Genomic DNA, 26,809 nt, shown 5'->3' with positions numbered 1-26,809 from the left:
TATCTATATTGTTCTTTAGGGAATTTCCAAAAATATATGACTCTTTTTACTAAAGAAAAATTTACAGCAGTCCCCCCTTATCCATGGGGGACACATTCCAATACTTGCACTGGATGCCTAAAGCCGTGGCTGGTACCAAACCCTCTGTATGCTATGTTTCTTCCTATAAATACATACCTATGAGAAAGTTAAATTTATGAGTGAGGCACAATAAGAGATTAACAACAACAATAATAAAATAGAACAATTATAACAGTATACCATAATAAAAGATACGTGAATGTGCTCTTTCTCTCAAACAATCTTCTTGTATCGGTCTCACCTTTCTTCTTGTGGAGATGTGAGATGATAAACTGCCTGTGTGATGAGATGAGGTGACAGGAATGACGTAGGCATTGTGATGCGGTGTTAGGCTGCTATTGACCTTCTGATGATGCATCAGAAGGAGGATCGGCATCCACACCATGGTTGGCCACCTGCTACTGAAAAGCTCAGAAAGCTAAAGCACAGGTAAGAGGAGATGACTGATAGGACATTTTTCTTCATCTGAGTCCCTTATTGCTCTCCCCCCCCCACCCCCGTCACCACCCACTCCCTCCAGTTTATCTCGGTCCACTGCCAGTCCATAAATGAGAAAGGGCAGGTGGACGGAGTGTTTGGTGAGAGGCCATGGGACGAAGAAGCTGTCTTCCCCAAGGGGCCAAGAAGCTCCAAGAAGACATAAGTTCCCTGCACTAAGTGTCCCTTCCTCTGGTCTGCCTGCCTAAGAGTGACCCACTTTCAATTCAGTCATGTGTGTTCTCCCTGGCTTACATGGAAGGCCACCCACTCAGCTTTCTGGATCATGAAGAGCAATTAGGGCCTCTCTGGGAGGTCTCGCTGAGAGTGGGCCCTCGGCGGTTCACCATTTGGAGGGGTTCTCTGGCGTTATATGGGCCCAGCATTTTATCAAGCAGAGTCATGGCTGTTGACCTGGGGCTGGGTAAGAAAGCTGTGTGTTCTGTCCTTTTAGGAAGAAAAGGGGTAGTGGTGGGATGAAGCTTTAGGGAGAAAATGATACAACCAAAAAATAGAGAATAAAGACTATAATTAGATCTGGGGCTTTTTGTTTATGTTCTATAATCAGAAACCGCAGTGAAAATCTTCCTCCTCCAGTAATAAAAATGTGATTGTCAATCATTGCTGAGCAAAATACATTTATTTGCTGCATTACATTTGACAAGAAGTCTGAGTGACCTTTGAATCCTAATTGCAGCCAAGCTAACATGACCCCAGCTGTACAAGCTAGTCTCCCTTTCTTCTTGCCCCCTACTTCCTTCCCATTGGAATAAAGTGGTCCAGATCTACTGACAGTTCAGGTATGACATTATTTAAAAAGCCCAGTAGAAATGAGAAAGTCATTCCAGCAGCAGGCAAGTCTTAGAGCTGTGAGCAAGGACGTTCAGGTTTGCTTCTAAATTTACATAAAAACAAAAAACCTTGTTTAATCAGAACCTAATAGCAGACCCAAGTCTAATCCTCATGGGGATATATATTAGCTTGTGTTTAGCATCAGTGTCACTCCCTCCTCCACCCCACCTCCCACCATCCTGGAAAGAGCAATCTAAGCTAAACAGTTTATACAGATTATATATAACTACCATTTCATATATTTGCATTTGCTATTTCTGTGACTCTGATACTCATAATTAAGGACACACATGGCACTCAGAAAGGAGTTTGTAAAGATTTATCAAAGGAGAGGAACAGGCAAAAAGATGATGAAACAGCTTCCCATGAAGATGATAAATGGGCTGGAAGAAAAGTCTTAGCTTATTTTCCTATTTTTACCCTATAATACACATGAGGTGTGTGGCTAATTATAATCGCTCTAAAGCTTGTAACAATGAAAGGAATAGAATGTTTGAAGCCCCTTGGTCCTGGCTGCCCTTAGCCACCACATTTAAGGGCTCCAGTATGAAGCATTTAGCAGCTGTGACCAGGGCCAGCCTGTGAAATGAACTGGTGGAACTTTTTGCCACCAAAGTATTATTATGGGGAAAAAGGCAGTGCTGAGCCAGCACAACTGGTCAACCATGGCTGTTTCTGGGATGCCAAGTAGGTCATAGTAACCTCCTTAGACCTTGTCCTCATCTGTACATAAAGAGCTACTAAGTCCTCTCCATTGGAATATTCTAGAGTTTTGGAGTACAATATCATTTTTTTGACATAATTTTTCTTTCATGGAGATGTAAATAAAGCTGAATGGGACAATTCAGTTGAAATATTAGATGGCCCCTCTCTGGGCCATAGCTATGATGTTGGGGAGATGAGCTAGTAAGTCGTTTTAACCCTTCTGTGGATCACAGGTTCCTCTGAGAGTCTGTCCTCAGTAAAACACATGCATGCCTGTTTATGCTCACTTTGTATGCCACGTCAGGTGGGGCAGGAGAGGGGGTGTTTCCAGATGCCAGTGAAGAGCTGCCAGACAGAAGATTTTAAAGCCTCACCCAAGCTCTAGAGGTCTGTAGCTCCATTACACAGCTCTAGGCTGTCAACTAATTTTAGCCTGTACTAGTTCATTAGGTACTTCAGCTTGCAAGATCATCTCAGGCCAGAGGTAAGGGACAGACCTCACTCACTCCCTCTCTTTCCCAGATCTGTGCTGCCCTACCTTTCTCCTGACTTGCACCCTGGTTAACATTATTTATATCTAACGAGTCATACTATGTGCAACACACATAAATTAAAAAACTAGCATATTTAATCTTTGCCAAGACCCTATGACATAGATAATATTTGTTAATCCCATACTACAAGTGAGGAAACAGGTACAGAGAGGTTAATTAATTTGCCCAAGGTGATCTGGGTCTTGGACTCATCCACAGTCTGTGCTCTTAATCACTATGCCTGTTTATAAAGTACTTGGGTAATGGAGATTTAAAAACCAAAAACATTCTGTGAAAATCCTTCAAGTTGTATAAGAATTTGTGCATATTTCTGTATGTATGTTGTACTTCAATTTTTAAAACTTACTGAAAAAACCTGCTCTATCGGTTGGGACTACTTCTGGCAGCAAGAAAGATCTCATGAAGAGTGGCTTGAACCAGAGGGGTATTTATTATTTAACAAGGAGGTGTGTGGTTTCAGAGTTGATTTGGCAGCTCAGTGCATCCCAATGACCCAGGCTCTTCCCACTCTCCCTCTTGCCCATTTCCAGTGTTCCCGGCAGTCTCTTCTCTTGGTCACAAGATGGCTACTGTGCCTCCAGCCACCACATCTGCCTAGGAAGGGGTGGGCAGTAAAGGAGATCTCCTTATATACCTTTCACCTCTCCTTTTGCAAAGCCTCTAAGCAGACTTTCCTATTAGTCTCACCAGTCAGAATTCGGTAAAATGGCCACATTCCCAAACAGGAAAGTGAGGAAGTGAGTCTCTGACTTTTCCAGCCTCAATGGGCTGTGATGGAGAAGGGAGACGGGGCAAGGATGAACATGGGCCATCTCTTAGCGCACCTGCTACATAGTCTCTGGATAATAACACTTCCACATTTAGAGCAGAAGAGAGGAACAGAGTGAAGGGAAAGCCTTCTTTGAGATCAAAGGTAGCCAATTACTATTTTTCTCTAGATTAAAAAAAAAAGATTTGTAAGTCTCTGCCATCAAATTGGGGGGATGGGCTCTTCACCAATGGCTTAATTTGAATCTTTGAAAAATGGTGGTTTCATTGTCTTCCTTAATGGAGTATACATCAAATTTACTGTGTCTCCCAGACACCAGGCCAGATTCAGCCAGACAGCGCAAGTTTTCCAACCTCCAACTAAGTCTCGTGCATTTTTAGTAGTCAAAATGCCTAAAGTGAGTACCATTCTGCTAGGGGGAGGGGAGAGTTGGTAAAGTGGTCTAGCCCTCAGCTGTGTGTCTGGATGGCCGTGATTCTTTCCCTGTTCACATTGTCTACTAAATTCCTTGAAATTCATGTCTGAGGAGGAAGCCGTTTTTCTGCAGCCTTTGAAAGGCCCGTCACCGCAGTGTTGGGTTTGTGGGGCTTTGTCTTAGTTTAAGTTTGCCCAGAAGATGCTGAGACAAGGATTCTGGTACAAATAGTTTCTTTGGGTAAAGAAGGGAACACTGGTGGGGGAGTGAGGAAGCAAAACAGGGAAGGAGAGGCAGTGAACAAAGGGTGTATTATCAAATAAATAACCATGTTGGTTGATAGGAAGTTGATCTCGCTGGGAAATTCTGGGGAGATGGATAGTGTAAAACACATGCTTCTGGGTTCTTCTCCTTGAGGATGAGAGAGTTGGGGTATTTATGCACCAAGTCCAGTATTACTGGAGGGTGGTGCTTTCCAAAGGGTGTTAATTCCCTGGCATTTCTGTCCTGCCACGTAGGCAGACAAATCTGGCTTCAATGGCTAGAGGCAGCCCTCAGGCAAAGAAATATAGGTGCTGGCATTTAGAAGTGGTGAAAGTAAGGGGATGTAGGTTTCTTAGAATAAAGGTTTAGACTTGAGGGAGACCTTAAATGTCATACAGTCCTGAGCCCACCCCATTTTATAGTCAAGGTAACTGTGGTCCAGACAGGTAGAGTCTCACACCTAAGCAGTGGCTGGGCTGTAATGACAACCCAGTTCTCTCACCTTTTTACCTTAGATTCTTTCATCCCTGCCATGTTATTCACAAACCAGGGTGTACTTAAAATAATAAAATATTGTTGCTTGGTTGAATTGCAGTGAAATTTAGAAAATAATTTTTCTTTGTGTTAGTAGTTTTTGAGCATTAAGAAAATATAATTGTGAAAATTAATACATTGCTTATGGGACAAAATAAAGTAATCATGAGCAGGCCATTCTCTGCACATATGCCTCTTGGACATTAGATGATCTTCCCACAGCTGTACGCAAGACTGTTCTTAGTTCTGGGTCCTTCTGCTATGCCCTTTGGATATTCTCTGGTCTTCTGCTTGAAGTCTGTCCACTTGACTATTAAATACAAGACAGCATGTGATGTAGGCAGCCCCCATCCTCTTGCATTCCTAGTGCTTCTTAAAAATGCAACAAGGGAAGAATTTGCAAAACCTTCTAGTCTCCCAGGGACCTGAAGAAACCCTGCAGGTAGAGCTCTAAGATACGAGAGAGTTAGGAAAATCTTAGGGAAGAAGAGAACTCAGCTGCACAAGGAGGGCTGAAGTGGGACATGTGGCCACTGCTTCTCTCCCGATGGTCTCCTCTCTGAGCTGCACAGGCTGCTCTGCAGACACTGCTGGCACCTCCGAGGGCTCTTCATGGTCTCTTCTCTGTTCTGATTTTCCTTCAATTCTCTAATCTGACCTTACTCACCCATGTGTCCTACTTTAGGAAGGACTTAGTTCTGGGTCAGAGATCAAAAGAATTGGACAAGCAGCAAAGTGAATCTCATAATTTTATAAAAGTGTTCCAATTGACCTCTCACTGTTAAGTAGATTCTGAGGCCTTTGTGCCCAGAGATTCATGGTTGGATTTCCCAACTGAAACTCTTTAAAAAGAACTCTCCTGCAGCGTCTCATTCTTTGGTTTAAATTTTAGAATAATATGCATAATGTCAAGTATAAACCCTTCAGATATTCAGCTCGATGAATTTTGACAAAACGAACAGATCCCTGTAACCAGCACCCAGGTTAAGGGATGCATTACCAGCATCTAGAAGCCTGCTTTGTTCCCCCCCCCCCAACCAGCACTACCAATACCCCAAAAGTAAAGGTAATCTTTCATCACAGACTAGTTTTGCATATTTTTGAACTTTATGCAAGGGGAATCACACAGCGTGTGCTTTTTTGTGTTTGACTTCCTTTGTTCAAGGCTAGGTCTGGGAGACCCATCCATGATGTAGTGAGAAGCAGTAATTACTTCTTTTTTCATTGCTATACAGCATCCAATTGTGTGGATTAACTCCAAGTTATCTATCTGTCCATTTGAGTCATTTGCAGCATTTCAGTACCAAATTTCAGAAAGTCATTGGGATGGGGTGGGAATCATAATTATATTTAGATATTTATGCCTAAAAACATACATCAGCAGATTGACAATGGCCAATCAAGTCTATTTGTTCAGCTCACAGGTATATGGAGCTGACTGTGTATCAAGCACTGATCTAACTACTTCATAAATATAAACTCATTTGACTTTCATACCAACACTCAGAAGAGCAGAAAGTTCTGACCAACAGAAGTGGCAGGTCATGTTCTCTACTCTGCTGTTTGTATTTATTTCTTTTACAGCCCCCGGAACACCGTGGTTATGTCTTTATTTACCTAGCTTTCTGCCTCTCTAGACTATGAACTTGAGCACAGCATCTGTGCCGTACATTTTCCAGTGTTGGTTCAGTGAATGAGCCGGGGCTTTGCTGCAGTAAATGCTTGTGTGAAGCCTGACTTAGTGTGGGGCAGTGAGCCCATGGGCACCTTTCCAGAAAGCACCCAAGATTTCCATATGTTTTCCTGGTGAAAACAGGGAGAGCAGGATCTGCAAAGAGATAGGGAAGAGAGAAGGCAAGGGAAAAAGGAGAGGCGGTGCCGCCCATCGCTTGCTGGTTAACCGTGCACACTGCTCTGAACAGTTTTTCAGACTTCAAACCAGCGGAGAGGGTGGGAGGAAATGCCTAGAGCTGTGCAGTCCAACAGAAATATTGACACATGTGTAGTTTTGCATTTTCTTGAGGCCACATTTAAAAGGTGAAAAAGAAAGGAGAAATTAACTGTAAGAATATATTTTTAAACCCAGTATATCTGAACAGTATCATTCCAGCATGTGACTGATACAAGAATTTTTGATGACATATTTTAGATTCTTTTTTCCTTAGTCTTTGGAATCCACAGCACTGCTTAACTCAGATCAGCCACATATTAAGTGCCCAATAGCCACACATGACTAGTGGCAACTGTGCTGGAGCAGCGCAGGCCTAGAGCCTTGCTACTCAGAGTGTGGTCCCTGGACCAGCAGCTTCACAACGGGAAAGTTGCTAGAAACACCGAATCCCAGGCCCCACCCCAGCCCTAGTGAATCAAAACCTGCCTTTTAAAGAGCTCCTGGGGTGATATGTTTGCACGTCAAAGTTTGAGAATCTGGCTTAGTGATCCGCTGCAGAGAGAGTGTATTTCCTAATGAAAGGCAGATAATAGCTCCCGGACCCTGAAATCACAACCACAGGGCCTCTCATTAACTTCATGTGTTAAGTTCCCTCCTTCTCTGCTTCCCTCCCTTTCTCATTTCCTTCCTTCCTTTCTTGCTCCCTTCCCTGTGCTAGTTCCCACATTAAAAAGAAGACTTTTGCCATCAATACTGCTGCTTCTCTCAAGTGACAGTGCCAAGCCATTAAATTCTGCCAGCTCATCCTTTGTGAATGAAGGGAAGTGGATTCAGCCACAGCCCTATCTTTCTGTCATTATCCTGTATTAAATGTCCTTCAATTAGTATGTGCTGCAGGTCCCCTACAACACCCCCTGCTGGTTTATGTCACTTGTGCATTAACCTCATTGGTTGCCAAACATCCCTATTATCAAGGCATTAAACGCCAGGCTTGTTCACCTGCCAGCCCTTTAGTTTTCTTTTCCATCTCCTGGACAATTTTCCCGGATGGAATTTTAGTGATTCTCTCCACATTCATCTTCTCTTCTGTCTTGCAGGAATTTATTTCCTCCTTGCTTCTTTCTCTTCTTTCTCTTTCTCTGTCCCATTCTTCCTCTCCCGCAACAGCGTGCTGTCTTTCTGCAATTTTTTTCATACCAGTCTGTCTCCCCAGGAGAAGGTAATTACTTGGTGGAGAACAGGTTGGTTATAGCTGGGTGTGCACTCACCAAGCTGGAGCCTCGTCAGCAAGGCTGTTTCCAGTCCCTGCTGGCTCAAGCGACACTTGGCAAGTCATCGCTTTCCAACCCCATCCAATTGTTTCTGCCAGTTTGAGGAAATTGTGGAGCGGGTTGCAATATTGGCAGTTTAGAAGTGCATATTACACAGGGTTATAGAACCAAATTTTGAAACCTTGTTTTTGTGTATCTTGTCTACCTTTGCTGTTTGTTTTTAAAGAGCGATGAGATACTTTTAGCAATGTGCATGTTGCATGAAGCTCGAATTGTTAGAAAATTCGGGGTGAAGATGGAAGGTCTCAGCCCTTGGGAATGTGCTTTATTTTCAAGCCGACATTTCGGCAAGGAGGCAATGGAAGCTTTCCATTTTGCTTCCCTTGTTCTGATATCTCATGTTGCCTAGAGCAGGAAGCAGCCAACTACAACGGGTGGGCCAAATCTGCCCACCTCCTGGTTTTGTATGGCCAGTAAGCTAAGAATGGCTTTTATATTTGTAAATGGTTGAAAAAAATTCAAAAGACAGATATTTCATGACACCCAAAAACCATATGGAATTCAAATTTCAGTGTCCATAAATCAAGTTTTGTTGGCACACAGCCACGCCTTATATTTACATATTGTCTGTGGCTGCTTTCACACCACAGTGGCAGAGCTGAGTGGTCACAATAGACAGTGTGGCCTGCAAAGCCCGAAATATTTACTCTCTGCCCCTTTTCCAACAAAACTTGGTGGCCTCTGGTCACAGAGCATGGGTTCCCCACTGGGAATGCATCCTGGGAGCTTTGAGAAGTACAGATGCACGTGGCCTGCCCCTAAAGACACTGATTTAATTATGTGGAATGTGCCAAATAGGAACTGGTCATTTAAAAAACTCCAGGTGGTTCTCCTTTGCAACCAAGGTTCAGAACCTCATAACGCAGTATAAAGAGGTATAAAACTTGATTTACTCATGATTTGAGGACCTAAAACAATATCTGCTCCCTTATATAATAACATGGAAACACTGATTTCCTTTCCTTTCCTTGCTCTTTTATCAAGCTGTTTCTGATTCTTGACCTCTTGCCTACTTCTGCTTTCATTTCTTTGCCCTATCCAAGTGTCTCTCCTTGGCTCACATGTTTCCAACTACCATTGAAGAAAAGCAGGAAAGCAAGGTTGACTGATAGTCTTTCATAATTACTACCACCTCCTTGGGGTTTTGATTAAGAATTCATGGCTCCTCTGGGTAGAGGGAGGCCATGGTGGCTGGCGAATGCATAGCTAGGAAAGTCCCCTTTCCTTGACCATCTAGCAACATTCCACCCACCTCTCTTCTAAGATGAAGTTTAAGAATTGACTAATGCAACCCTTTCTGCCTACCCCCCGACTCCAGACCTAGTAGAATTGTCCCCTCAAGCCTCTGCACCCCACTGCGACCCTCATAGACTTTTCCCCCAGCGGCTGGGACACCAACTGGCATTTACTGGTTGACATGCTTATCTACGTCCACTAGGTGGCTTTTTGCTTTGGTGGTAGGGCCATGTCTTAGTAATGTCTATGGTCCTGGCTTCCAGCATTATGAATATTATCCAGCAGGTGCTCAATAAGTATTCTGTAGTGAAGGAGGGAAGGAAGAAACAAAACTCTATTGTCTCAGGATATCCAGGTGTTTCCTGAAATGACATCATGGGTATTAGAAATCGCAGGTTGGAGACACAGTGCATTGCTGGAGACAGCAACTTAGAACAAATCACTGAAAGACAACTCCTAGCTTTGGCAGAAAGCTTTGGTGGAGAACACCAACGTGACAAGGATAGTATCGAATGATGTGGGATCAGCCACCACACTGAAGACCAGACTTTACTAAAGACAGTGAGGACCACTCCAGCGGGGGACTCTCCCGGGATCCAGGGTAGCCCTGCTAGAAAGTCTACTTTGCTCAGGAAAAATTCTTGGCAATTCCCTGTAACAAACTCAGTTAGCAACTTGACCATCCTTTGGTTTAGAGCAGCCCTCTGGGCTCTAGCTCAAATGGTCAGTTTGCCCTGTCTCTGAATCCTCAGTTCCTTCTGCTTACTTCTTTACTGTCTCACCTCTCTAGTCTAGTCTACAGACTATACGAGGGGAAAGATTACGTCACTGAACTCACCACTGTATATGTGTATATAACGTGGTGCCTGACACATAGAGGCTGTGTTAAAAATAATTGTTGAATGAATGAATGGGTCTGCAAGACTCAGAGCTCTAATTTCCTTCGTCTGCTATTGTGGGTCATGGTGTTCCACCCCACAGAATGAAGAAGCCCTTGTCCTGATGAGTCTAAAGTTCAGGTATTCTTAACCTCAGGTCCATAGACTGTTAGTTGGTCCATGGATAGAATTTAAGGGGTCTGTGTCTGTACATGTAAAAAACACCTCTTTATTTTCACTAACCTTTAACTGCATCATAGCTTTTCCTCCAATCATAACGTAGGTGACAAACCACAGTAGTATATTAGCAGAACCTATGCTTTTGTTACTGGTAGAATCTTTTATGCTCATTAGCAATTCAGAATTATTGTAGTAATTGTACCTGCCACCAGATTGTGTTATTTAATGTGTTAATAAAGAAGCACTCATACTACTATGTCAAAAATTTATTAAATGACCAAATTAATCTTAATTAACCTGAATGAATGCATTAAAATTCTAATGTCATTTCCAAGTGACTGGATTCCTTTGTAATCCTACATATTTTACTTGGTACATTTTAAAGTTCTTAGAAGAGGTCCCTAAGCTTTACCACACTGCCACAGGAGTCTCTGCCACAAACCAAGTTAATAATTTTTATCTGTATAGGTTATAGAGGTGGATCCCCGTTTGTAAAAATGCACCAAGAAATACACATATTTTGAAGTGTATTATATGTCAATGAAATGTTTTTTTTAATTGGCCTGAACCAATCATGTGAATCTCATATCACTAATTAATTTGTTAAAGAGTATATATCCCAATCTGGGCCAGTGAGGAAATTCTGCGGGGGGACTGGACAAGAGACATGGAGAGAGAAGCCCCTCTTGGTCTGGACTTTATTGTGTCTGCATGTCACAGCTGGAGCTGCTATGGCCGTCCCGCAGATGGGGACAGAGCCAAGCAGAGCTGGAGATGCAACATCATGTGCTTGGAGTCTGCTCTGCCTCTGGGCACCTTGTAATCAGGCTAATATATTTTCTTGTTGCTTAAATCAATTTGAGACCAATTTTCCATTGCTTGCAACCCAATGCATCCTTACCAATACGCAGGTGTGAACACCGAAAGGTGAATTCTCTTCTTTAAGCCCCACTCTTTGATTTAGACGATGACCTCCAGAAGCATTTGGTTCCTTATTGTATCTACTTGAGCCCCCACAGCATGATCATACTGTGATTATGAGTCTGAGCATGAATAGCTCATAATCTTTTCTTATTAAATGCTTGGGCAGCCACCAGCTGGGAGGTGCATACATTGCCTCCAAGCCATGGGTTTTTACTCTAGTCTTTGAGGCTGGTGAGGGAAGGACAGTGCAGTGCAGCAGGTGTCCTCATACCATCCATGCAGAACCTAGGCAAGTGTGATTAGTACTAACAACATTAGTAAGAACAGTTTCTTCCAGTGCTGGGTGTAGAACTTTTCCCAGGCATAGATGAGGGGAATCTCCTACACACTCCCTCGCAGATTCTGCTTCCACTGTGAGATGGTTATCCAGCTCAGGAGTTGATTCCCTGCTGGCTGCTGATCTCCTCTTCACATCTTAGTACATGGAACGTGGCTGGCCACCCATGGGCACGCAAGTTAGCAGCTAGCATGCCCTGATAGGCTAGTCTGGGCCCTATTCATTCTGCGTTCAATTCCCTTTGTGACCTTAGCATTACCCAAACTTTGATGTTCCTTTGTGGCCCCTGGACTTAGAAAGCTACGTGACATCATCTGTTGTATCAATTGTATTGATCTATTCAGAGAACCAACTTTGACTTTTCATCCTGCTTTGTTATTTTCTATTCTCTGATTTCTGTTCTCATCTTTATTATTTCCTTCCTTCTACTTTTTTCTGGGCTTGATTTGTTGTTCTTCTTTAACTCTTTGAAATGGACACATAGATTATGGATTTCCACCCTGTCTTCCCTAATATATACATTTAAAGCTCTAATTTCTCCTCTATGTACTGTTCTAGCTGTACCCTTAAGTCTTGATATGCAGTATCTTTCCTTATCATGAGTTCAAAATGCTTTCTAATTTCCATTGTGATTTCTTCTTTGACTCTTGGATTATGTGGAAGTGCATGGCTTAATTTTCAATCAATTGTGAGTTTTCTAGTGATTTTTTTGTTATTGATTTCTAGCTTAAGATCACAGTCATCAGAGAACAGAATCTGAATGACTTCCATCCTTTGAAGTTTGCTGAGACTTGATTACCCAGTATAAGGCAAATTTCAGTAAATGTTCCTTGTGCACTTGAAAAAAGAACGTGTATTCTGTTATTGTTGGGGATTGCCCCTGTTTTCAGCCTCTCTCCATGCTTTATCATTTTGTCTCTTCCCTCTTTTCAGACATCAGCATCATCTCCTGCAATGGGACTTCCCGCCGAGAGCTCCTGTCTCTACCCCGAGGCCGCTGGGCACCTCCTCACCTGTGGGCCGGTGAGTCGTGTGGAATTTGGCCAGCCAGTGCCTTTTCCCTAGTTCCTAGGAGGCCAGCTGGGGCAGTTACTCTGTGCTGGGGAGAATTATCATAGCACTGAGTCCTAAAATGGAGCAATACCATAGAAAAGTGCTTCACTTCCACACAGCGTGATCCAAATAAATATCCTCTTCATCAATAAAAACACACTTATGCACATACATGCTGTTTCTGTCTGGGGGCAGGTGGCGAGGTCACCAAATGACCATGGAGAGGGTGGGCTTGGGGGACCTGGGTTCTGGCCCATACACCGCTGCCACATGTGCAAGACGACCTTCGCATGGCCATGGCCCCAAGGGCATTGCGGGTGCTCTGGGTGGCTGTGCTGTTGAAACCCAAAGATAAACTGGAGCAAAGGTGGATCTCAGCTGCAATATTGTACACCCGTGAATGGTGTGAGAAAGGGTATGTACATTTAGAATATGCAAGTAGGTATGGCCCTCCTCAGGCCCTTGCCATTTTATATGAATCTGCCTAAACAGTGATGCCTACTAACTAGTTAACTCTTCTGACTGTGAGCACTATAGAGGCAGCTTTACTGCCGTGTATGTTTTCCACAGTCAAAATAACGTAGGATAAAATTTGCACCGATTGTGAGTCGGTGCTGAAGAGAATAATTAGGAAAGAAAGATGAGGACGCCAAAGCAACGGCAAAGAGCAGTGCTCTGCCTAGGGTGACACTGAGGGACTGAGGCAAGCAAATTGGGGGTCAAAACTGCCTTTCTGTGGGGGCAGGAATGATGTATGGAAGACGGCGTCTCCACATGCTTGGGCACAAAGACCTCAGGTCAGAGTCAAATCTCTGTAATCTTTTTTTAAAATTTTCTTTCAAATCTCTGTAATCTTGACTGAAGGGACATGGGGGGTGGGTGACAGAGAAATGGTTCTGGGTAGTCAAGAACTTTCCATCCATGTCTGACCCACCAATTCACTTCTCCATACAGATTCAGGGATCAGGTAGTCAAGGGGTCTGGTGGGACTTTCTTCCAGAGGAGAAATTTAGGAGAGAGAGATTAATGTGATGAACCACAATCTCTGTGGCCACAGGTGGACTTGGGGCCACAAATGGTACTTGCCGTCTTCCTCTTCCACCATCCTAAGTTCCCTTCACCCTCAGCAACCATCTCTGCTCTTGGAGGCTTGCCTGGTGATGGGATCCAAAGCCCTATTCCTAGGAGTCTAAGCCCTGGTGACTATCCCCTTCTCAGCCTGGGGTTGACGCCCATGCCTCTTCCCGACCACACTCAGGCACAGGGCTACCGTGAGGCACCCGAGCAGGTTGCCTGGGCTCCTTGCCTGCCCCTCCCTGCCCCCGTCTGTGCAAGCAGCCCTGCCTCCCCTGCTGATCGGGGCCAGTTACCCCTGTAAGGCTGCACTCCACTGTTTGTCGCTTGGACCCAGGACACAGAGCACACAAAATGTCCAGGTGGCAGCTTGCTGTGTCCTCTGAAGGGAAACTTGGTTGGCCAGAGTGTGCCCCCTTTGGGACGTCCTAATCAAGCAGAACCCAAGTTGAAGGTATGGGGAGCACAAAGTCCCCCAGTGAGTCACCAGGGATAATGGCAAGTGGGGTCACACCTGCTTCCACTTCTTGGTTTACAGACCCACGTGCTCTTCTTGTGGGGGGCACAGTGCCTCATAGAAGTCTCTGACTCAGTGTGTATACCGAGTCCTGGAGGCTGGCACTCCATCTTCACAGTCTTGCCTCTGAGCTGGCCCTTCAGCAGCCGATCCCATTACCGGATGACAGCCAGTAGCATTCTGAATGTAATATAACCAGTGGATCCCGTCATCCTGGCCCACTCCCCAACCTCTGGTGCTGTGAAATGTAGTGTCCCGGTCAGATGCTATGTTGTATGGGATTCCAGGCAACTGAGGCCCTGGGAGGGGTGCTGGCTGCCGCTCTGCAGGCAGAAAAGGTGAACCCATATCTGGAATAAGTGTCTATTTCTGTGAGAATGATCTGCTAAAGTTCTCAGACTGGGAGGGACCCAGATGAAGCCACCGGCTACCATGGGGCCTATCAGTCTCCTCAAGGAAAAGCACCGCATTGGAGACAGCATTCGTCTGTGGTGCTCACAGGTTGGGCACGCTGAGGTGGCAGTGACAGATTCCTGTGGGACCTAGCTGTGACCTGCATCTCAGCACCGTGGTTACTCCACTGTTGCCATCATGCCAGTTCTGTGCTGGCCGATGACAAAGGCTGGTTGCTGCCAACTAGCCGGGTCATTTTGTCTCCTTGGGTGGCTATTCAGTGCACCTGTCCATGGTGCATATTTTCTGGTGGGTGGTCACATGAGAATCATGGAGCCTCACACTTCATACCCACTTTCATATGTCCATCCACATGCCAGAATTAGTCACCAGGTTCACACAAACACCAGGCAGCCAGAGAGCATATTCCAACTTACATGCTCAGAAAACGGAGAGCAGGAAATCTTTGGAGAATAACAATAAGGACTCCACAGTCCCCATTTGTCCTACTCTGTTAGAAGGGTTTCAAAGCATGTTTTTTCTCTCATGTTCTACAGAGTTTTAAGGAAAGTGAATGTTTACTTATAGCTTGCTTTTCTTCCTAGAATCTAAATGATGTCTTAGAGACAGAATAGCTGTTGGGTTTTACTCAGAATGCTACTCTGTTTTGCTTTGCTATGGTAAAAGCATGCTATTCCTGGTGTTTTTGTCCTGTTAGGGAGGGTTTTTTAAAAGCAGCTATTCATTACTCATACAAATAGGCTTTGGGTTAGCCCACCCAACCAGTCCACTGGCCATGCCCATGCACATCTGAATCCCACTGAGACAAATCTGGCCTACCATCACCTGTATATTACTATTTATAATTTCTTGGCCCTCAGTTGATTTGCTCCCCAGCTACAATGTAAGTTTCTTGAATGCTGAGATCGTGTCTCTGTTCTCTTTACAGCCCCAGTTTCTAGGGCAATATCCTACCCACATAAAATGCTTTGCAATATTTGTCATTGGTGATGAAGTGATTCTAGAAAGCAAACAAAATGGGTTTTATGGCAAAGATAGCCACCCATGCAAATAATGTAAGGCAAATAGTTCTCAATGGATAAACAGGACCCAGAATGCTTTTTCCCCAGGGCGCCCGCTGATCCGGCATGTATGCTGTGACCTCTAGCTAATGGAACCTCTGTGTGTTGAGCCCGGAGAGTCAGAGAGCCTGGTTGACATTTTATGTGGTGAATGTTCAGAGGATTGTAGCTCCTCAGAAAGGCTTTATTGAATCTGAATCCCAGAAAGCAGGACAACCTTAGCTAAGTCTGTGTCAATTAAAAGAGTGTAACCGTTTTATTTTATGTGCAAGACTTCAGCTGCTCAAGGCAACATTTTCAAGTTGAAGAAGTAGGTCTTCCGGGCCCTTGCTTTCTATTTCTATTCCTTTCCCCATTTGAACTTTCACCCCCAGCCCAGAAGCAAAAACAAAATGCCTTCTATTTGTAGAAACCAAGAAATTGTTTTGATATTTTGTTTTATGACCCAAGCCTATATATTACTGGCTGCCATGGTGTTATTGTCCCTGCACACTCATCATTCATAGCTACAGGGGTGAAGATATTTCATAGTATGTAATGTCTGATACACATTTTGATGCATAAATTTTGGTTGTCAAGATGGTGATTTAATAGGAATTTATAGATTCATTGTAGAATATTTTTAATGCCTAGGTTTTAAAAAAATGTGTGTGTGCATATGTGCATATTCTTTTTATTTCTCTCCTCTTGGAAATGGTATTTCTTTGTAATATCGTCCCACTTTATCATGGTCTGAGTCGAACAAATTTTGGCACTAGGCTTAAAGTAAATTAAGGAAAAAACATTTATTCTCTTAAGAGTCAGGAAGTAAAGCATCTTGATTTCATATCCATAATGCAGTAGTAAACCCAGTGTCTCACGCCCTGAGACGTCAGGCATGTAAGTTGAATAGGGGGTTTCTCATTTTAACATATTATTTCTTTGGGAATATAAATTGCAGACATTGGATGAACCCTCTGACAATTCAGGCTATTACAAAACAAAATTCATCTGAGAGGATTTTAAAGATCTTAATGTCTTTATTCAACTACTCATGCCTCGGGCAGCACCCCATCTAGGAGACGGGCACTGGAGGAGCTTTACAAAAGGAAAGGCTTTTATAGGCAGCAGGGCGAAGGAATAAGCAAGGAAGTTATGCCAGCAGAAAGTGGATTGGCGGTGGCACGGTCACTTTCCTTTAGGGGACGGCAGGAGCCTGTCAGGCTACTGGCCTACCTAGTGCAAATCAGGTGATTCCCAACTGACTGCTTTAAGATTCCTTTTCTGGGAGAGCTGAAACTATAATCAACTTAAGTTTGGTGACAAAGGGCTTAGCATAAGTGGCTCCATGTAGGGCCTGTTGACATGTTTTCAACAAGGTTTGTGACAGTCTGAATTATTTTGAGTATTTTTTTAGTCTAACTTGCAATTTTTATTTTTTAATCCTTTTTAATTAGCGTTTCTCTTTCTCTGTCTCTCATTCACTTGCCCTTGTCCCTTCTTGCTTTCATTCATGCTTTCATTCACACTCTTGTTAATCAGTTTGGTGTTTCTCATCTCCTCCACTAGTTTTCTCACTGGTTTCAGCAGAAATTTCTTGGCAAAGAAATCTAATTGCTCCTCTTGGCTATAAATTGACCCCAGCCCAGTGAGATTATCCTGAAAAGGAATTAGGTGTTCTTAAGGTGTCTTATGTGGTGTTAAAACCCCTGTAATACTTGCGAGCTCCCAAAATCAAAGAGCAAAATTTTCCTCTTCATGTAGGTAGTCCAGAATGAAAGTCAGGATATAAACTGGAAGATATTTTTTTCAAATAATCTGAATAATTCCTCAAGAGGAATTTATGCTTTAAATGCCTTTGCTACATTCTTCTGAAAGTTGGGGGCAGGCATGGGTTATAATAATGAAGAGCTGACATTCCTGGGCAATGGAAAAGGCAATGGTGATTTTACTACATTGTGTTTAGTAGTTCACTATCAGCAACTGGGCCAGCCAAGGCTAGAAAAAGGGACGGAAACCAGCCAAGAATGCCACTAGAAATTGTGCTCCCTGTGTCTCACCCCACTGACTGTCAGCTCAGACTTTGGAAAACCACTCAATGCAAGACAAGCAATCGGAATATTATAGGAGAATATATGGTCAGGGCAGATAGAAACCAGAGAGCAACACTGTCCAGTGGAAGTATAATGGGAGCCATGAGGGTAATTTAAAATTTTCCAGTAGTCACATGAACAGATGTGAAAAGAAACTGGTGAAAATTATAGTAACACTTACTTTAACAATATGTCCAAGATAATGTCATTTCAACATGTAATCAGTATAAAAATATTAATGGGATATTTTATGTTCTTTTTGGCTCTAAGTCTTCAAAATGTGGTATGTATTGTACACCTCTAGTTTATCTCAATTCAGACTTGCCACATTTCAGGCATTCAGTAGCTGCATGTGACAAGTCACTATCACCATGGACAGAGCAGGCATGGGGAATATCTCATCTGATACCTTCTCTCTGACAAAAAGGACTCGGGAACCAGAAAGGTGAAGCTATTCGCCACACTCAACCTCTTGTGTCAGAAAGCAAGACTCCAAACTGATCTTCTATTACCTCTCAAGGCCACTTTGCACTACTTCAAGAGGTTTTCTTGGCCTGAAATTTTATTGACTACCTCCCCCAAATCTCAACTTTATTTTGCCTCTGCAGTTTTCATCAAGAAAAATAATCTTACCACAGGAACAAGAGTTCAAAGACAGATCGTCATGTGAGACTTCAGCAGGGCCCTCACTGGTTAACAAGGAAGTGAAGAGATATTAAACAATATTTTTAAAGCCCCTATCTGCTTTAAGTGAGTTAAACATCTCTAAATCTGGGTAAATGATACCTGGGGTCACTGAGAGAACATGCAGGTGGGGTAACAAAACTGCTCTTGGTGACCAGGAAAATGATGGAGAGGGGAAGAAATGCTAGAGAAATGGCACAGATCTGGATTTTCCACCTGTAAAAAGCAACTGATGCCATAGCACTTACTAGGTGCCAAGCACTGGTCTGAGTGCTTTACAGATGTTCATTCATTCTCACAACCTTATGAGACAGGTACTAATACTGTACTCACTTCTCGGATGAGGAAACTGAGACACCGGGAGATTAAGTAATCTAGTGGGTGGAGCCAGGGTTCAAGCTCAGGAGTTTGACTCTGGAGTCTAACTTTTTGAATTGGCCTTGTACTATATGGCTCATAGGCTGAAGAGTTTGGTGTATGTCTAGTTCCCTGCCCTCTCACCCTTCCTCTCCCCATGGCTGCAGATTGTCTGATATTACTTGAAAGTTCAGCCCAATCCAGGCTCTTGGACAGGAGGTGACTTCAGTGAGAGAGGTCCTAGGCCAGTGCTTTGGGAGTCCACCATCATATCCCATTGGCTACCATTCCCCACCCTGACCCATGGCCTTGGGTCTGGGTCCTGGGCCCTTCCTTACATTATCCATCCCTATTTTAAGTACTGGACTCTATTCTTGGACCCCAGCTGGCAACTTGCTGACAGAAAACCCTGATGGCCCAGTCTCCTCAGGTCACTGTACACCAGTGATTTAGAAGCACTTAAAATGGAAAGTGATGGTTGTTAGGAAATCCTTCTAAAACCAAACTCATTCCCTCTTCCTCTCTTTTGGGTAGTGTTACTAAAATTGTCAATAAGAAGAACGCCTTAGACATACACCTGGACCTCAGCAAGCTGTTTAACAGGGCTGTCATGATATTTTGGTAAGAAGCACAGAGTGTGGTCTGGATGATAGGCTAGATATGTGAATTCATGTCTGGTCTTGAATGTCAGCTTGAAGCTAGATCTTCAATACTGTTGTAAGAAGAGCCTTTTTCTAACATTGTTCTGTTCTACTTTTTTTTATTAAACACTCTATTATGAGGAAAGCTCATATGTGTAGAAATGCAGAATAGAGATGAATATGTTTCATGGCTAATGGCATATTCAGAAGTCAGAGAGTCCTCCACAAGCTAGAATGAAAGGTTAAAATGAACAAGATTAAATGCAACAAAGATGTGTATAAATGCATGTACTTTTGTTGAAAAATTAAACTGTATAAAAGCAGTATGAAAGAAACATGTACCAACATTAGTATAGAGATGGTAGGTGGGGAGCCTTTAATTTATTATAAACTCATTCTGAGCTAAAAGTGTATGTGACTGCCAAGTATCAAATGTAATCTTGGACTACATTAATTATAGTATAATGGGAGGGCTAATTCCATTGTACTTGGTACCTGCCAGACTCTGTCTGGGTTACTATACTCAGATCATGACAGGCTGACAAACTGCAATGAATCTGAGACAGGCAGTCAGGGTAGAAAAGGTTCTGGAACTAATGGTATGCTGGAGCCAGATGGTAGTCACTTGCTGGAAGTTGCTAAGTATTCAGGAATTGTGTGAGCTGGTTGTTAAGCCCTTGGCAGCTTGAAATGGGCCAAAGTGGGTGTATTTACACCATGGCAATCAGCAAGTGCTGTAAATTAGGACTTTTTGTTTTCCAGAGAGTAGGTGCAAGGACAACACTATCAGCAACCCTCTGGTAAGAAGAATAACTAAAGACAGAGGGTGTTGCCATCACTAATTATCAGGGAAATGCAAATAAAAACCACAGTGAGATATCACCTCACACCAGTTAGGATAGCCAACATAGGAAAGACCAGGAACAACAAATGCTGGTGAGGATATGGAGAAAGGGGAACCCTCCTACACTGCTGGTGGGAATGTAAGCTAGTTCAACCATTGTGGAAAGTAATATGGAGGTCCCTCAAAAAACTAAAAATAGAAATACTATTTGACCCAGAAATTCCACTCATAGGAATTTACCCAAAGAAAACAACTTCTCAGATTCAAAAAGATATATATGCACCCCTATGTTTATCACAGCACTATTTGCAATAGCCAGAACATGGAAGCAACCTAAGTGTCCATCAATAGATGAATGGGTAAAGAAGATGGGGTACATATACACAATGGAATACTATTCAGCCATAAGAAGAAGAAAAATCCTACCATTTGCAACAACATGGATGGAGCTAGAGGGTATTATGGTCAGTGAAATAAGTCAGGCAGAGAAAGACAAATACGAAATGATTTCCCTCATTTGTGGAGTATAACAACGAAGCAAAACTGAAGGAACAAAATAGCAGCAGACTCACAGACTCCAAGAAGGGACTAGTGGTTACCAAAGGGGAGGGGTGGGGAAGGGCTGGTGGGGAGGGAGGGAGAAGGGGATTGTGGGGTGTCATGATTGGTGCACATGGTGTGTGTCGGGTCACAGGGAAGACAGTATAGCTCAGAGAAGACAAATAGGGACTCTGGCATCTTGCTATGCTGATGTACAGTGACTGCAATGGGATACGGGGGGACTTGATAATAAGGGTAATAACTACATTGTTCTTCTTGTGAAAACTTTGTAAGAGTGTATATCAATGATAACTTAATAAAAAAAAAGAAGACACAGGGTGTTGCATTCAATCAAAAAGAAAAAAATCTTGAGGGGGCTGGTGAGGGCATCAAAGCTATCTTTACATACTTGAAGAGATCAGAATTTCTTTTTCAGCAAATCACAGCAATGCTTCTCAAACATTCCTATCTTTAAGGACAGAACAACCAGAGCTCCCACAGCCTCCCCACCCAGGAAGAGACAGTCCTTTGAAGTTTCTAATATTTAGAAGTTATGCAGATTTTACATTTTACTCCATAAATGATCCATATCTTTCTGAATACAAAAAATAATGGATTAAAGAGGTACTTCTCAAACTCTTCTGTCTATGAGTCACCTGGGGATCTTGTGAACATGCAAGTTCCAATTGAGTAGGCCTAGGGGAGAGACGGAGATTCTGAATTTCTAACAAGCCCCCAGGTGGTACCCAAGCTGCTGGTCTATGCCTACTTTGAGTAACAAAGGTTTAAATTATGGATGACAAAGGTGACCCTTGAACAACGTGGAAGTAAGGGGTGCTGACCCCCCATGCTGTCAAAAATCCACATATAACTTTGGCCCTCCCAAAACTTTACTAATAGCCTACTGTGGACCGGAAGTCTTACGGATTATAGTAACAGTCAATTAACACATGTTTTGTATGTTCTATGTATTATAAACTGTGTTCTTGCAATAAAGTCAGCTGGAAGAAAGAAAATGTTTTTTTCAAATTGCTGCAAATCTCTAAAACATTTTCCAATATATTTATTGAAAAAAAGCCACAAATCAATGGACCCGCACAGTTCAAACCCATGTTGTTCAAGAGTCAGTTGTAGTCTCTTTACTGGCCCCCATCTCCATCTCCCAGTAACTTCAGCACCCAAGGTGATGTGCCATGTTTAATCTGTATTTAATCTCTGTCTCCCACAAAGACACAAGCCCCTGGGGATATACACATGTACCTGTGAAAAGCTTAGAGTTAAAACTTTTTAGATTGACTTGTGTTTTATTATTCGTCCTCTAGTAGAATTTCTTTTGAATGAACAGCACTTAAACTTGTACTTTCTTCCAATGTTGAAAAAGAGTGGAAGAAATTTATTCTTTGACCCATTGTAAGGAAATTGTCAATGACGTCATTCACTCCATTACATTCTGTTGTCTATTTGAGGAGGACTCAGGGGAAGTTTTCCTCTAGTTTTATTTCCAAAAATTGCTTCTTCTGAATTAATTCTTTTGATCTTACTGACAGCCTGAATCTTGTAGTTGCATACATTTTCCTCTTTCACCCAACATTCTTCCAACACAAGCTGACTGAGCACCTGCTGGGCTCCAGGCACCCGTCTAGGTCCCCGGGAACAAAGCAGACACATCCCTGCCCTCATGGAGCCTATATTCCATTCTCTTCCTTCTGTAGGACCCAAGGGCAGCCCCAAGTGTGCCGCTTTGGCATGCAGATTATTTCGAACTGAAAGCAGTCCAGGCCCCAAGGACTCAGGAAGCAAGTTTGACCTTCCCCTAACAACCTAAAAGAATTTAGGTGGAGGACCTGCTCCAGGAAGCAAGCTATCACCTTAGGTAACCACATTATAGTATGAACTAGGGGTGTAGAAGAGGCGGAATTTAACAAAGTCTGTTTCTTAAAATTCCTCTCTATGTCCCATTGTTTCTTTGTGGCCCAGGAAACATTTGCTTACCAAACATTTACTCTTTCATATTCTTGTGAATTGCTTTCCTTCCCTTTGAAGTCTGAGGCCCCTACTCACCCTGCTTCTCCTTAGTTCAAGAAGACATATATACCTCATTTTGCCTGTCTTTGGAATCTCATGTTTGTGTGGATTCTCCGTATGTAAGTATGTATGCACGTAATTGAATTTTATTTTCTCTTGTTAACCTGTCTCATGTCAATTTAATTCTTAGACCATCTAAAAGAATCTTGAAGGGTAGAGGAAAATTCTTCCTCCCCAACACCTCCACTTGTTAGAAAATACGAGCCACATTGGAGACCACTTCCAGTAAGTCTTTGGGCCTGATGAGAGATATTTCTGGTTTGAATATGGCTCCTTGGTTGTATGATTTTCTAACCCTCATCTTCTCTTTCTGGATCCACTCATCTTTTTATTTTTCTCTTTGGGTACTGGGTGCATTTTATTTGTTGTAAGCTGCCTCAAATCCTCCATGGAATGAGGCAGTGTATAAAGAACTTGTTAAATATGTGGAGTTGGAGAAGTCAGAACTAAAGCTGATGCAGAAAGTTATAGGGAATTAAACTTGAGCCTCATATGCAAATCGTCTTATGTCCTGAAATGGAATGGCTCACCGAATGATATAGTGACTTTTCTGACACCGATATTGGCAGTTGACCTTGTTTGGGAATTTTGGCATGGGGCTTCTGGACATGAAGGGCATATGTGCTAGTCAAGGCTACAGATGGTTCCTATAATGGGGTTATATACACATCCCCAGGTTTTCAATTCTTTTCTGGACAGCAATGGCTCCTTCCCCCACCAGGCCCAGTATCTATTGGAGAAGGTGAATTCTTTAGGGAAGATGGTGGCTCTGGGGAATCCCACAAGTCCTGGTACCAATCGTTTGGGTAAGGGGAGGGACTTCTGCCAAAAAAGGCAGCCCAGGGCTCAAATCCTCCCCCTGGAATATGTTTTGTGACACTCACTAAAATCTAAACTCCTGCTTTTTCTTCTAACTTGTCTTGATCCAATTCATGCTTTTCTTCAGATGAATAAAATACCCCTGTGTTTATAGTGGATGCTGTAAACCAGCCAGCCGTGATGTTCTTTATATCATAAGCAGCTGCTCTCTGAGCCAACAGAGTAAAAGAGGCCGATTTGTATTTTTACAGCCAGATATGAAACCAGCTTTCAATAATTTGGGAAGCACGTGCTGCTGCTTGTGATCGTCAGGGTGCTGATTTTTAAATGATCCCCTAAAGATTACAGGTACTATGATTAATATAACCCTGAAAGGGAGCCCCCTTTTAGCCACTTATGCAAAAGAGGAAATTTTAAAGAATTAATTGATTTTAAGTTCAATATGAAATATTGGCACTTGTGATGATACTACTCTGTGAATAGATAGAGGCAGCATTTATGACCTTTTTAACTACATTCCATTCACTGAAAAATGACAGCTATGCTAAAGAAATACTTTCTTCCTTGCTACCAGCTTCTCCCAATGAGAGCTTTTAGCAAAGGGCATAGAAAGTCCTGCCAATAAATAACAAAAATTTACTATCCCCACCATCATTTTATAGTTATGCCCTCCCCCCAAGAGGAACACAGAGTGCAGAATAGATGAAATCGCGACTTGCTTTGCTCAGCACCAAGGACATACTATTGCTCAAACTGGGTGACCGGTGTGGGGGTGAGTGGGTGGGTATCAGTTGAGGAGAAATATACAGACTGATAATGGTGGTGCCCCAGACCTGTTTCTGGGCGGTGGGTGTCATCGTGGTCGTCATTCCGATTTCCCACCACTAGTGGCTGCCTGCCCCAGTGTTTTCCATTGCCTCAGAAATCCGGATGGTCTTGACCTTGAAAGGCTGAAATCTCTTGAGTCAAAAGCCATCTAGAAGGAATCATGTCTGCACACCTTCTGTGGGACTGAACATTCCTCTCCTGTATAAGAGAGACAAGGATGCTTTAGAAGTGTATCTTCAGACTCCCTGAATTGAGGAAGGAAAAGAGCCAGAGCCACAAAGAGCTTAACTGGAATGAAAAGCATTTTCCTGGACTCCGCTCCCGTGAATTCATCAGGTCCAGCATAGGCAGCTTAAGGAGCTCTTTGGGGGGAAATTCCTTTCTCGTAGGACTATTTCTAGGCAGACTTCTGCATTCAGAGGAGAGCTTGCTAGCCTTTGGTCTAGGGCCATCGCAACCTGAATTCAAGGAAGTGCTGGCCATTCCTATAAGGACCTTTAATGAGTGGCAAGGAAATAGCAGGATGTATGAAAAGACCCAAATTTCTCTCCATTAGTGGCTTCAAGGACTCTTGGGTTAGTGATTCTTGAAATTACAATTACGGTTTATGAAGTTTCTCAGACAAAGCCCAGCTATTAGAGTTGGTTTAAGAAAAGGATCAGTGAGAGCTCCAGCTTTTATCTCAAAGAACCTCGGCTTTACTCTCCTTGTCTAAGTCCTTGAGGAAAATAGCTTGCACCAGGGGGGATGAAAAAATGTATCTTTCCTCCTTAGTAAGCATGTCTTTTTAAAATTTAGCCCAAGTTCTCTCTCTTTTCCCATCATTTGGGGCTTAATTCCCATATGCAGGCTATTATTGCCAAAGCTAATCTCTTGCAGCTCTAAATCTATCTTCTATTTTGCTGTAGATTTCAATAACGTGTCACTCTGTCAGTTACAGCGATGGTGTCCACGCTCTCCGCAGGCAAGACATTCTCAAGAGCAAGGGCCAAGCCACCAATGATTAGTTGATTGTCCACAATGGATCAGGCATTGGGCTAGGTGTTTTCACCAGGGTGCTGGGAGCCCACACCCATATGCTATAAAGCTAGTATAAGCATCCCTACTTTAGAGATGAAGAAGCTGAGGTCCTTCTTCAAGGTGATTCAGCCATTGTCCCAAGTTTCTGGTTTGAGCCAAGGTCGTCTGATCTCAGAGCCCATGCTCTTTCTGACATGCCAAACTCCTTGTTGTTCAGGCAAATGATACAGTCTCCATTTTGCAGATGGCAATATAAAGGCTAAGAAAGTTTATGAACTTCTCAGACTCCCACAGTAATCCTCACCGGGTTGGTGTTCCTGGAAATCTGTTTCCTGTACTAAACCACTCAGTATGCTCAGTATGGTGACTCAAGACAGATAATCTGGCTAATTCAGAGTGTTGCCTGGACAGTGTATGTACTATTTAAGAGAAGCTTCGACTTGATTATAGAACCTATCAAAAGCCACCTTATACTTAATGTAAAGAATAGCTCCAGGTCAGAGCTTTCCTTGGGGTCAGGGGGGAGAATCCTTCCCACTATGACACTGACCAACTCGGTTATGTTGTGCTATCTTCTTGGTGGCCTTGTAAGCATTCATCTTTACTCTTTCATTGTAGTAGCTCATTACTGAGGTTTCCTGTATCACAGCAGCAATGTGGGGTTCTGATTTCCCTCCTGAATTATGCAGGCTTGGCATTCAGTAAGGATAACTGAGTCTTGCATCAAGAGCTGTGTTTTTACACCACTCCCAGGACCACAGCACAGAGAATAAATGTGCACCCAAGAAGCCTCCAGGGAGATGTTCCTCAATACTCCCAACCATACAGAGCAGATCAGGCCCAGGACACCCTTCTCTTTACACTTACCCTGGGCTGTCTGGGGAGGACCCTGAATTTCTACGTACATCATGGGAGAGTCAGGACAGGGCAGTAGATAAACTCTAGAAGGGGATTGTAGTGAAAGCTAATAACTGGTCACCAAAATCCATCATTCTCTTCTTCCATAGCGAGAGAGTTGTTGCCAGACATCTTGAATACCTCCCCCATGTTCTTCCATTTGAATCCCTCTGCACAGCTACACTATATTTAAACATGACTGCCTGGCTACACATTGCCTAACATTCCTTGCAGTTATTCATAGCCATGTGACTACGCTCTAGACCAGTGGTTCTCAAAGCATCATCATCATTGGAGAGCTTATTAGAAATGCAAATTCTCCCACCCCAACCACGACCTAGTGAAACAGAAACTCTGAGGGTGTGACCCACTGTCTTTGTTTTAACAAGGCCTTCAGGGGATTCTGATGCAGGCTGATGTTCTTGAAAATAGAGTGCGTAGGAATAATGCGTGTCCCTTCTGTGCCTAGGCCTAA

The 26,809-nt window shown here is 43.1% G+C and overlaps 1 protein-coding gene across 12 annotated transcripts in view; it reads left to right on the top strand.

Moving 5' to 3' along the window:
• RAI2 (retinoic acid induced 2) overlaps positions 1-26,809 on the top strand; it is a 337,772-nt gene that overhangs the window by 131,680 nt on the left and 179,283 nt on the right. For 10 of the 12 annotated variants that reach the window (XM_073227440.1, XM_017679592.3, XM_017679597.3 and 7 more), the window contains one exon: positions 12,362-12,451. In XM_073227440.1, the coding sequence (XP_073083541.1) occupies positions 12,383-12,451 (69 nt within the window). In that variant the 5' untranslated portion in view covers positions 12,362-12,382. Of the gene's footprint in view, positions 1-2,483; positions 2,503-2,582; positions 2,600-12,361; positions 12,452-26,809 lie in introns of those variants that run through there. The other 2 variants (XM_073227441.1, XM_073227442.1) reach the window with 2 other exon arrangements.

This window comes from Manis javanica, chromosome X (genome assembly GCF_040802235.1).
Source record: "Manis javanica isolate MJ-LG chromosome X, MJ_LKY, whole genome shotgun sequence".
Classification (NCBI taxonomy): Eukaryota; Metazoa; Chordata; class Mammalia; order Pholidota; family Manidae; genus Manis; species Manis javanica.
This window is presented reverse-complemented; position numbering and strand designations above follow the sequence as displayed.